The sequence below is a fragment of the Tachysurus fulvidraco genome, chromosome 22 (assembly GCF_022655615.1).
Source record: "Tachysurus fulvidraco isolate hzauxx_2018 chromosome 22, HZAU_PFXX_2.0, whole genome shotgun sequence".
NCBI classification, from domain to species: domain Eukaryota; kingdom Metazoa; phylum Chordata; class Actinopteri; order Siluriformes; family Bagridae; genus Tachysurus; species Tachysurus fulvidraco.
The window spans coordinates 13,874,592-13,886,737 of NC_062539.1; the positions used below are offsets into that span (position 1 = coordinate 13,874,592).

At 42.2% G+C, this 12,146-nt stretch overlaps 1 protein-coding gene across 5 annotated transcripts; it reads left to right on the plus strand.

Moving 5' to 3' along the window:
* The first annotated feature begins 421 nt into the window (after positions 1–421).
* tgs1 (trimethylguanosine synthase 1) lies at positions 422–10,810 on the plus strand. Of its 5 annotated transcripts, none has more exons than XM_047806740.1 (15): positions 424–589; positions 699–750; positions 856–920; positions 1,004–1,135; positions 1,257–1,448; positions 1,653–2,175; positions 2,835–2,955; positions 3,070–3,156; positions 3,259–3,412; positions 3,529–3,868; positions 4,119–4,301; positions 8,928–9,071; positions 9,171–9,387; positions 9,809–9,887; positions 10,501–10,810. In XM_047806740.1, coding segments are annotated over exons 2-15 (2,352 nt in total). In that variant the 5' UTR covers positions 424–589; positions 699–749; the 3' UTR covers positions 10,615–10,810. The 5 variants fall into 5 exon arrangements, with proteins under 5 accessions (XP_026998663.2, XP_047662695.1, XP_047662696.1 ...); XM_047806736.1 differs by having other exon boundaries at positions 425–589; positions 996–1,135; XM_047806737.1 differs by having other exon boundaries at positions 436–458; positions 996–1,135.
* Positions 10,811–12,146: the final 1,336 nt, after the last annotated feature.

The following is a 12,146-nucleotide window of genomic DNA, read 5'->3' on the forward strand; positions in this document are numbered from 1 at the left end:
CTAGCACTGCAAACGATTTAAGAGTTTAAATTTTATTTATTTATTTATTAATAAATATAACTATTGCATATTCATTTTTGTTAGTAGAATTATAATCACAAATAATTAATACGCACCAGCTCTTCTATATTGTATGCTAATGAATGTATTAAATAAATTCTTATCTATCTATCTATCTATCTATCTATCTATCTATCTATCTATCTATCTATCTATCTATTTAACCTATATCAAGTGTTTGGTAGATGTTAAATATTCTATGTTCAATAATGATATGTGCAATGTATTCTTTAATAAATAAATACTTAAAATAGAACTCCTGCTAGATGTACAAGAAAGAAAAAAAATTATTTTTAATTTAAACCCATTACATTTTCTCTGTGCTTTTTTTTAAGCTTTTAACTTGTCGTCTGTTTTCCCAGAATCCCTTGCTCGTTTTTGTCGCCGCGTCTGAACACGTGAGAATCAAACACTGATGTTTTTAGATCATATTTGTTTTGTGTTTTTTTAGTGTTTTACCTCGATCTGATGACGTCATGCCGCTGTTAGCGAAGCCTGCGTGCTGATTGGCTGCTGTAGAATCCGACTTGTTAGGAAGCTTGTGTTCATTATTTTTTTTAATAGTTTTATAGATTGAAGCATGATCAGTCATGGTAAATACCATGCAGGTCCAATAGCTGATGTGTTTTTTTATCAAGGTGCAGAAGAGGAAATGACGATACACTGCTTTTGTTCCAGAGCTTTTGTCAAGTAGGTGTCTGATCCTTAATTATTAATACTAATGTTATCATATTATACTATAACATTATGGAATATGTGATATGGATGGAGGTCCATGTACTTTTCCTGCTGCAGTGATCGAGAGCTGTATAGATCGGATAACAGGTCTCTACAGAATCAGACCTACGAGGAATCGCAAGGTGTGTAAGCTCTGAGATTTGTCTTATTGTTAGTGAGTTAAGCTGAACTGTTCTTCTAACCCAGTTCTGTTGCAGTGTATCAGGAGGACGATGAAGATGAGGAGTCCAGCTGTTCTGAGGAAGTGGAGGACACGGTGCTGGATGAGGAAACCTTGTTGATGGTCAGTTTGGGACTTCCTGTAGCGTTCTCCAGCTCCTCGCTGCAGAGCAGAGCGGTATGTCTTCATCTCTGCTCTTTTATTTTTAAATAGAAATGAAAAATATTGTTGTCCAGAACTTTTTCTTGTCATTTGTGATGATGTCACAGTATTAACATCTTCCCTTTTCTCTGTGAAGAGCAAGAATGGATACAGAGGGAAGAAGAGCAGCAAGGAGCGACGGGAGAACTCTGATCATAATAAAACCTCACAGACGGAGCTGGCGATGGGTGAGGAGGAGGAGGAGGAGGAGGAAGAGGAGGAGAATGAGAATGAGGAGTCGAAGGCTGCTGTGGATGCGACTTGCACTGAACCAGAGTCTCACACTGATGTAATTACACCTTGATGTTAGATTTAACACGTATCTGTCTTTATGTTAGTCTGCCTGTTAATCTCTCTGTGTCTATTAATCTTTCAGTCAGAATTAAATTATTTGTTAATTGTAAACGTAGACTTTAACATAATTGTGCATCTGAGTGTCTCACAATCCAGTGTGTTTGTCGGCTGTTTGTATGATTTTTTTTTCCTTTCGCAGCATGCCTGGCTACAGTACTGGAATCTGCACGGGGAAAACCTGCTGTGGACGAGCTGGGTGGAGAAACACGAAGAGTTCTCAGTTGAGTCTCCTTCAGCTCCGTGGGCGAGTCCTGAATGGGAGAAACAATGGGAGGAGCATGCTAGTCAGATTTATGCATATTACTGGGAGCAGTTTAGCTACTGGGCCTCTCAAGGCTGGACGACAGACGAGACGATTAGTGCTGATGCTGCTCGAGATGAGGAAACTCACGCAGAGGAACACCATGAACAGCTGGATGTGATGGAACAGGGGGAAAATGGACACAAGTCTTCTGCTTCCTGTGATCAGGTGTCAGAAGAACTGGAGACGTTTCTGGAAGAAAACCCCTCTGGCATTGCGGAGCTTGTTAGCAGTTTAACCTTGGACACAGAGACATGTGAGAAGGATGATGTTAACACTTTACACCTTAGTTATGTTAATGAGCCTCATGACGGAGGAGACCGGAAAAGACCGTCTTCATCGGGCAGCACCGAGACAGAGAGTAAGTCCAGCACGTTAAAGGAGCAGTTTGAGTTGTTAAAAGTGTGTAAACTTGTAATAATCGAATAATGATCATAAACTTTCATCGTGGTTCTGCTTAGCTTCATTTCATGCTTCAGCTCCGGACCTTTGTATTAAAAGTCACTGATGTGGTTTCTGTTGAATCAGTGAAGGAGGCGTGGCCTTTCTCTGTCAGTTAAAGTAAAGGAGGTGTGGCCTCTGTCTCTGTCAGTTAAAGTAAAGGAGGTGTGGCCTCTATATCTGTCAGTCTCAGTCAGGAGGTGTGGCCTCTGTGTCTGTATCAGTGGATCTCAGTAAAGGAGGTGTGGCCTCTGCATCTGCCAGTCTCAGTAAAGGAGGTGTGGCCTCTGTGTCTGTATCTGTCAGTCTCAGTAAAGGAGGTGTGGCCTCTGTGTCTGTATCTGTCAGTCTCAGTAAAGGAGGCGTGGCCTCTGTGTCTGTATCTGTCAGTCTCAGTAAAGGAGGCGTGGCCTCTGTGTCTCAGTAAAGGAGGTGTGGCCTCTGTGTCTGTATCTCAGTCTCAGTAAAGGAGGTGTGGCCTCTGTGTCTGTATCTCAGTCTCAGTAAAGGAGGTGTGGCCTCTGTCTGTATCTCAATCTCAGTGAAGTTTTAAAAGATTTTAAACTCTTTCTCTTTCAGAAAGCGACAAAAAAACTATTACTCAGCTGAATAGACATTGCCAACCAGCAAATAGCGGCTCCAAGCAGGACGATAGTGATGAGGACGAGCCGCCTGAGAGAAAAGCAAAAAATAAAAGAGGGTAAATTGTTGTTTAAATGTGTTTAGTGTGTACTTTTTTTTTTTTTTTTTGTAGTTTGATGGCTGTTCTAATAAAGCTTAGCTGTAAATTGGATGTTGTGTTTCTTCCCCGCAGTCATGAGCTGGACATTGAAGAACTCGCTCAGATGCCTCCTGACCAAGCCTGGGAGAGTCTGGGTCTCAAACGTGACCCTCAAAACAAGTGAGACCCTTACACACTCTCTCTCTCTCTCACACACACACACACACACGCACACATATATACACACTTTCAGAATCAAATGGTGTATTCGTGCTGCTGCAGGTTTGTGAGTGTCTTAAAGTTCCGGAGAATTCAGGAGAGAACTGAAAGGAAGGTAAAGTGGAGAAAGAAAGCGACCTGCAAAATCAACAAACACGTGTTCTTCACTGAGGACGGAGAGACGACAGAACCCAAGGTCAACAAAACTCTCCAAAAAGTAAGACGAAAGTAGAAAGTAATTTCTCTTTAACAGGGGACACAGACACACTGAGAACTCGCAGGAGGATTAGGCCACGCCTCTTCCGTGACATTTCATATTTTTTTTTATTCCAGGTGCAGAATTTCCTCCAGACGGTCCGAACCGAGAATGACTCGGAGAAGACGGTGGACAGGACAGGAGACAGACTCGGCGCTCCAGGTCCACAGGAACGTAAGGAGGAAATGGTGGAGGAGTTTAGAGAGACTGATCATCTTGGAGAGCATGGAGAATGTGAAGAACATTTAGTCAGCAGGCAGCAGGTCATAACCGAGCTGGAATCAGAAGCACAAACAGAACCAGAGCAGGAACCATGTGTTCCTACAGACTGTAAGGAACAGGAACATGGAAGAGAACTTGTATCTCTGGACATCCCGGACTTTCTCCTTTCTGATGCTCCAGAGGAGAAAAACGGAGGTTAGCATGCAGCACATTTAATTAGCCAGTGTGGAAATGTCCTTGGTCTTCGAGAAGAAAAAAAAAACAAGTTGTTATTATTCATGTATACAGATGTGCTTTCATGCATTTTGTTAGCTAACCTGACAGCAGTTCTGCAAAGATTTTAAAATCTTCATAAATGCTCGGCCTCAAATCTGAGACTGAACTTGAAATTTGATTGATTTTAGCATCAATAATTGATTAGCTTAAATGCTTTTATATTGTTCAGCCGAGAGGGAGAAATCTTCAAAGAAGAAGAAAAAGAAGGCGGCTAGAAGGAGGAAGAGGAGGGATGTAGGCGTGGACGTGGAGATGCCCCCCGAGATCGCAGCCGAGCCGGAGTTGGCCAAGTACTGGGCTCAGCGTTATCGGCTGTTCTCTCGTTTCGATGAGGGTGTTAAACTGGATCACGGTCAGATATAGCTATGTTTGTTAATGCATCATGGTTTTTATAAATTCCTGTTTAATAACTATGCATTTTGAAATAAGTGCTTATTTTCAGGGGCCAAGCACAAAGGGTTGAAAGTTTGACTTTTCCAAAATCGAAATCAGAGGCATTAGCTCCACCCCTTTCAGCATAAAGCTTCTTAGCCACACCCCTTTTACTTAACACTTCAGATGGGTCAGATGTTGGAAACAGGACTTGTTTTTATTTTCAGCTTGCAGTCAGCAGAGGGCTTTAAACCAAAGGCGGTTTATTATTCATCGAGTCGGCTTTCCAGTAAAAATCCAGTGAAGGGTATTAAAGAGCAGCACACAAAGGCTTCACCTGATTAAAGATCTCCATCACCACGTTGCTGTTGCAAAAAAAAAAAAAAAAAAGTGTTGTAGATGTGTTGACGTTTTAAGAGGAAAAAAATGACAACTTTATATAACTGTACTACTGTAGGTCTAGATATAGCTAAGTCTTTTTTAAAGCAACTTTGAATTCGTTTGTACGAAACTTTTATTATACAATTATATATAACTGCATCTGTACTGAAAAATAGGGTACGACATTTCATAGCCTGATACAGTGGTCACACTTTCGCTCCAAATCAAAACTCTAGAATCATTTCTTAGTCAATGAAACGAGTAATTTGACATCGTTAAAGTCAACACCATTCATTCTCTAACTCGGTTAAAGGTTCTTGGCCCCTTGGTTTCGCTGCTTGCTTTAGTTTTACTCCTCTAACTGGGATGAATTCATTTCAAATGTCATTCAGGCTTTTGGGGAGTTATCTTGGGTACCTGCCAGGATGTGTCTCGTTCTGATCGGTGTGACTGCAGTGGAGGGTAAATAATGTTCTGCCGAATGCAGACGAAATAAAAGAGATTGAATCTGTTTAGTATACTGTATGGGAGCGGTCAATAGTTAGGCAGGTCTGACTTAAGAGATTCAAATAAAAGAGCCTGCAGTATTTTCCGCACTATAAAGGGCACCGGATTATAAGGCGCAGTCTCAATTACGGGGTCTATTTCTGTACTTAACCCATACATAAGGCCCACCGGATTATAAGGCGCATGCTAAAACATACGGTCCACAAAAAAAGGTAACGGAAGCAAAACAGTGAGTTTAGTTGAACTTTATTCTACTATTTAACAATACACACACACATTGATTAAAAAATTATCTTCTCCCACAAATCCATCAGTACTCATCTGCTGTGTCTTCTTAACTTGGCGCAGTACATTTTCTGGCTTCCTCCACTTCCGAACCATAGATACATTGATGTTGAATTCTTTCAGCTGATTTATTCCCATTTACAACCTGTAACTGATAGCCTGCAGTTTGAATTGTGCCTCATAAGCATCTGATTTGTATTGGCGGATGGCAAACCAACTTAAGGTGCATTTACCGCCACCTACTGGACTGGAGTGTGGAGCGCATAATGGTTAGGAAGAAACAAATGTTGTTTTGCAACATACAGGTATGTACCTACCGGAGGTTTGGCAGAGGTAAGCGTACATACTGTACGTATTACGTAATGTCCTCTGATTGGTTTATCGCTGCCAGCGTATGTAGTGTATGTATTACGTCCCTGTGTCAGCGGGAAATGGTCCGACAGTCAATCAAGCGGAGCGCTTACCAAAGTCGCAGAACATTTTTACAGATTTTTGGAACTCGGTGCACACATAAGGCGCACCGGATTATTAGGCGCACGGCCGATTTTTGAGAAAATTTAAGGCTTTTAGGTGCGGCTTATAGTGTGGAAAATACTGTACTTTTAAAGAACTGGCAATGTGGAACCAGAGCAGAGAGCATAGTGACGTGTGTGTGTGTGTGTGTGTGTGTGTGTGTGTGAGGGAGAGAGAGGTTGTGTGCTTTGGCCAGGAGTGCATCGCCTGATGAACTGCCTGTGTCTGCAGGGAGAAGTGCTGACGTTATTCAAAAAGCCCTTCACGCCTCCTGCATCAGAGCAGAGAAAAAGGTTTTGACAGAAAGAGACATTTGGAAAGAGAAAGATTTTAATCAGCATGAAAAAAGACGAGTAAAAAATATATATATACAGTACAGACCAAAAGTTTGGACACACCTTCTCATTCAAAGAGTTTTCTTTATTTTCATGACTATGAAAATTGTAGATTCACACTGATCAAAACTATGAATTAACACATGTGGGATTATATACGTACATAACAAAAACGTGTGAAACAACTGAAAATATGTCATATTCTAGGTTCTTCAAAGTCGCCACCTTTTGCTTTGATTACTGCTTTGCACTCTCTTGGCATTCTCTTGATAAGCTTCAAGAGGTCGTCACCTGAAATGGTCTTCCAACAGTCTTGAAGGAGTTCCCAGAGATGCTTAGCACTTGTTGGCCCTTTTGCCTTCACTCTGCGGTCCAGCTCACCCCAAACCATCTCGATTGGGTTCAGGTCCGGTGACTGTGGAGGCCAGGTCATCTGGCGCAGCACCACATCACTCTCCTTCATGGTCAAATAGCCCTTACACTTGAAAAGGTGGTGTGTCCAAACTTTTGGAAGGTGTGTCCAAACTTTTGGTCTGTACTATATATATATATATATATATATATATATATATATATATATATACACAGAGGCCACACCTCCTTTACCGAGACTGGCAGATACAGAGGCCACACCTCCTTTACCGAAACTGACAGATACAGAGGCCACACCTCCTTTACTTGGATTTCTGCACATACCACAGGCTCCCAACTTTTACCCTATACGCCACGCCTTTTTGTCTGTAGTGACAAGCACCAAGGCCATGCCTTTTTGTCTGTAGTGACAAGCACGGAGGCCACGCCTTTTTGTCTGTAGTGACAAGCACGGAGGCCACGCCTTTTTGTCTGTAGTGACAAGCACGGAGGCCACGACTTTTTGTCTGTACTGACAAGCACAGAGGCCACGCCTTTTTGTCTCTAGTGACAAGCACCGAGGCCTCGCCTTTTTGTCTGTAGTGACAAGCACGGAGGCCACGCCTTTTTGTCGGTAGTGACAAGCACAGAGGCCACGCCTTTTTGTCGGTAGTGACAAGCACAGAGGCCACGCCTTTTTGTCGGTAGTGACAAGCACAGAGGCCACGCCTTTTTGTCGGTAGTGACAAGCACCGAGGCCTCGCCTTTTTGTCGGTAGTGACAAGCACCGAGGCCACGCCTTTTTGTCTGTGTAGTGACAAGCACGGAGGCCACGCCTTTTTGTCTGTGTAGTGACAAGCACGGAGGCCACGCCTTTTTGTCTGTGTAGTGACAAGCACGGAGGCCACGCCTTTTTGTCTGTGTAATGACAAGCACGGAGGCCACGCCTTTTTGTCTGTGTAGTGACAAGCACGGAGGCCACGCCTTTTTGTCTGTGTAGTGACAAGCACGGAGGCCACGCCTTTTTGTCTGTGTAGTGACAAGCACGGAGGCCACGCCTTTTTGTCTGTGTAATGACAAGCACGGAGGCCACGCCTTTTTGTCTGTGTAGTGACAAGCACGGAGGCCACGCCTTTTTGTCTGTGTAGTGACAAGCACGGAGGCCACGCTTTTTGTCTGTTTAGTGACAAGCACGGAGGCCACGCCTTTTTGTCTGTGTAGTGACAAGCACGGAGGCCACGCCTTTTTGTCTGTTTAGTGACAAGCACGGAGGCCACGCCTTTTTGTCTGTAGTGACGAGCACAGTGAGGCCACGCCTTTTTGTCGGTAGTGACAAGCACAGTGAGGCCACGCCTTTTTGTCGGTAGTGACAAGCACAGTGAGGCCACGCCTTTTTGTCGGTAGTGACGCACACCGAGGCCATGCCTTTTTTTCTGTAGTGACAAGCACAGTGAGGCCACGCCTTCTTTTCTGACACTGAAATGCACTGACGGAGGCCCAACATCTGTCCCAGAGAGTGCACATGGGGATAAGAATTGCATAGCGTCAAAGGAAATATATTTAATGAAGCTAATAATATAATAAATATCTGAGTACAGTTTATAGTATTGCTAATGAAATATAAATATTTATATATATAACATATTCATATATATTTCGATGACATGCCTTGCAACAGCCTGCATGGCACCACTGTGTGTTTTGGGCAGAAGACGTAAACAGGAAGTTGTGTCAGAGACCGCATGGCTCGCTGCAGGTGTTTTATTCTCAATGGACCAGCAAACACAAGAGGCGGAAAAATCGGAGCTGTCTGGTGGAGCCTAAAAACAGATGGTGTTGATGTGCGTAGAGAAGCAGGAGGACACAGTCTGTTAAACTTTCCATCTCAGAAGAGCTTCATGAGAGTCCAGAATTCATTATGGAAACGTTGAGCCATTTCGTTTTAACCACCTTCTACATTTGGTGGTGTAGGATTAATAGCCAGGATTGATACACAGTTTGATTGACAGTCAATACATTTAGCAGTTCACTGCCTCCTAGTGGTGAAACCAATCAATCGCAACCACTCAGAACTGTGAAAGGATCTTGTATTAATATTTAGTAATAAATAAGAGTTTTTTATTTTTATATCACATATCATCATTGTTTCGTTGTAGCACGATCACGTGTCTGTAGTTTCACTTTGACTAAGCAGATCAGATTCAGCTTTGGAAATGTATGTGGTTTCTCCCCAGAGGGCTGGTTTTCTGTCACGCCTGAGAAGATAGCCGAGCACATTGCTCAGAGGGTGCAGGTTTCGCCACAGACGCTGGTCATCGTCGATGCGTTCTGTGGTGTGGGAGGAAATGCCATCCAGTTCGCCCTCACTGGAAACACGGGTAGAGCAGTTTTTCACCCTATACACTAATCATGAGGTCGTGAAAAATCCAGAAATGTAAAGTGTAAATCATTCGTCTTTGTGTTTTGACGTCACACAGTAATCGCCGTCGATATCGACCCGGTCCGACTAGCGCTCGCACAGCACAACGCTGCAGTATACGGAGTCAGCGAAAGGATCGACTTCATCCAGGCAGATTTCCTGCAGGTGGCACCACGGCTCCGGGCCGACGTAGTCTTCCTCAGCCCGCCGTGGGGGGGACCCGAGTACCTCAGTGCTGACGTCTTCAACATCAAGACCATGATGAGCCCCGATGGATATCCTTTACATTAAACCCGATTGAATGTCCATTCTGATTGGTCAGAAGTTGTTGATTTAGTTTTCTATACTCATGAAACATTTATGATGGACTCTACAGTGTACGAGGTAAAGCTGTAACTTTGGGTTTACGCTTACACTGTGAAATGTGACTTGAAGTGACTTGCTTTTAGGGACATTCCACAATATTAAATCTAATCATTTTTAATAAGTAAAATCATGATACTTGGGAAATCGGTAGCTCCTGGACGTTGACTATTTTCCTATAACCACACACTTCCTAATTAGTGCAGCAGATAACAGCTTCCTGGGATTGAAGAGAATGTCTAAAATCAGATTTTTTGAGATCGTAGTAAGTCACTAGTTTGTGTTTGCTCGGTGCAGTGTGTATCCCTCTTAAATTCCTTAACCTGCTCATACATTTGAAATTTTCAGGTTGGCCAGAATGATTTCGGAAAACGTTGTATATTTTCTGCCACGCAACACTGACATGGAGCAGGTGAGAACTCGCTCACAATCAGAGAGACAGAGAGACAAGTATAATCTTACATCACGTGACATCACTTCACTTCAAAACAGCTGGGAATACACGGCGGCTTAGTGGTTAGCACGTTCGCCTCACACCTCCAGGGTCGGGGTTCGATTCCCGCCTCCACCTTGTGTGTGTGGAGTTTGCATGTTCTCCCCGTGCCTCGGGGGTTTCCTCCGGGTATTCCGGTTTCCTCCCTGGTCCAAATACATACATGGTAGGTTAATTGGCATCTATGGAAAATTGTCCATAGTGTGTGATTGCGTGAGTGAATGAGAGTGTGTGTGTGTGCCCTGCGATGGGTTGGCACTCCGTCCAGGGTGTATCCTTCCTCGATGCCCGATGACGACTGAGATAGGCACAGGCTCCCCGTGACCTGAGTAGTTCGGATAAAAGCGCTAGATAAGGAATGAATGTTGATCACACATCAAGTCTTTGAATCAATAAACATACAAATCTCAAGACGATACAGAATGTCATATTCACAGTTTTAAGGTTTCTGAGTGTGTCCTAACATGCCTCAGTGAGCGCTCACAGCTCCAAATAATTCATTTAGCTATTATTTTATTCCCTCTCTCTACAGATCGCATCTCTTGCTGGCCCTGGTGGGAAAGTGGAAGTGGAGCAGAACTTCCTAAATAACAAACTGAAAACCATAACTGCATATTTTGGCAGTTTAATCAATTCAGATTCATAGTTAATTCCACCGACAGATTCAGATTTTTATTAACACTCTGTCTATATATATATATATATATATATAGAGTCTTTATTTATTATTTCGTTTTATTGTCTGATCACTGTTTTAAGATGAATCATTTATCTTACAGGAGATTTTCCCATGTCTCTGTACATCTGTATGTTTTTTCTATTAAAGGTCATCATGTAAAGTTGCTGTAGTGTCTCCTGTTGGCATTTTTACTATATTTTTACTCACAGCTTTCCTACTCTCAATGTTGATGAATATTAAACATCACCCTGCAACAGGGTGTGAGTGTGGGTAACAGTGGGTGAGTGTGTGTATGTGTATGTTTGTGAGAGAGCGTGTGTGTGTGTGAGAGAGAGAGAGAGAAAGAGAGAGAGCATGGGGGGGTATTTTTATTTATTTAATATAGTTTATAAATTATTTGCACTTTATTTGTTGTTTGTTTTCCAATTGTAAATAAAAATCCACCCCAAAAATAAACAGTAGAACAGGATGCCTGTAAATGTACTGGTTATGATTGTGTGAACATGTGAGCCTAATCTCATGAGAATAAGCGGTGTCCTATCTGGTGTGTATCACTGCAGTGTTTTTGGGATACACTCCAGATTCACCAGAATAAAGCGCTTACTCAAAGTAATTGAGATGACATAATAATAATAATAATAATAATAATAATATAATGCAACCCTATAAATCTGTAGAATAACAGAAAAATTACACTTTGAACAATGTTTTATTTTTCTATTATTTCTCTTTTTATGTATTAATAACAATTATGTTTGGTCATACATGAGTTGGGCCCCTGAGCAAGGCCCTTAACCCTCAATTGCACAGTTGCATAAAAAATTAGATAATGTAAGTCGCTCTGGATAAAATGCTGTTAATATAAATGTAAACACGGAAATAATAGGAAAGTGGGGATGCACTAGAATAGTGTTTAAGGTGTTGGACTACTGATCGGAAGGTCATGAGTTTGAATCCCAGGTCCACCAAGCTGCCACTGTCGGGCCACTGAGCAAAGCCCTTAACCCTCAATTGCACAGTTATATAGAAAAAAAATCAGATGATGTAAGTCACTCTGGATAAGATGCTGTTAATATAAATGTAAACAAGGAAACAATAGGAAATAGGAAAGTGGGGATGTAGTAGAATAGTGGTTAAGGTGTTGGACTATTGATCGGAAGGTCATGAATTTGAATCCCAGGTCCACCAAGCTGCCACTGTTGGGCCCTTGAGCAAGGCCCTTAACCCTCAATTGCACAGTTGTATAAATTGAAATAAAATGTAAGTGGATAACTGTGTCTGCTAAATGGCAGAAATGTAATGAAATTATTAGATGAATTAGTAATGCTGGTGCCACAAGAATCCGGATGTAGTTATTATTATTATTATTATTGTTGTTGTTGTTGTTGTTGTTGTTGTTGTTGTTGCTCTTATACTAGTTATTAGGTTCAATAAAAAGTTGGGAAAAAGCGCACTTTGGCCTTGGTGTAACACGATCCCTGGTTAAAGAAAGTCATAAC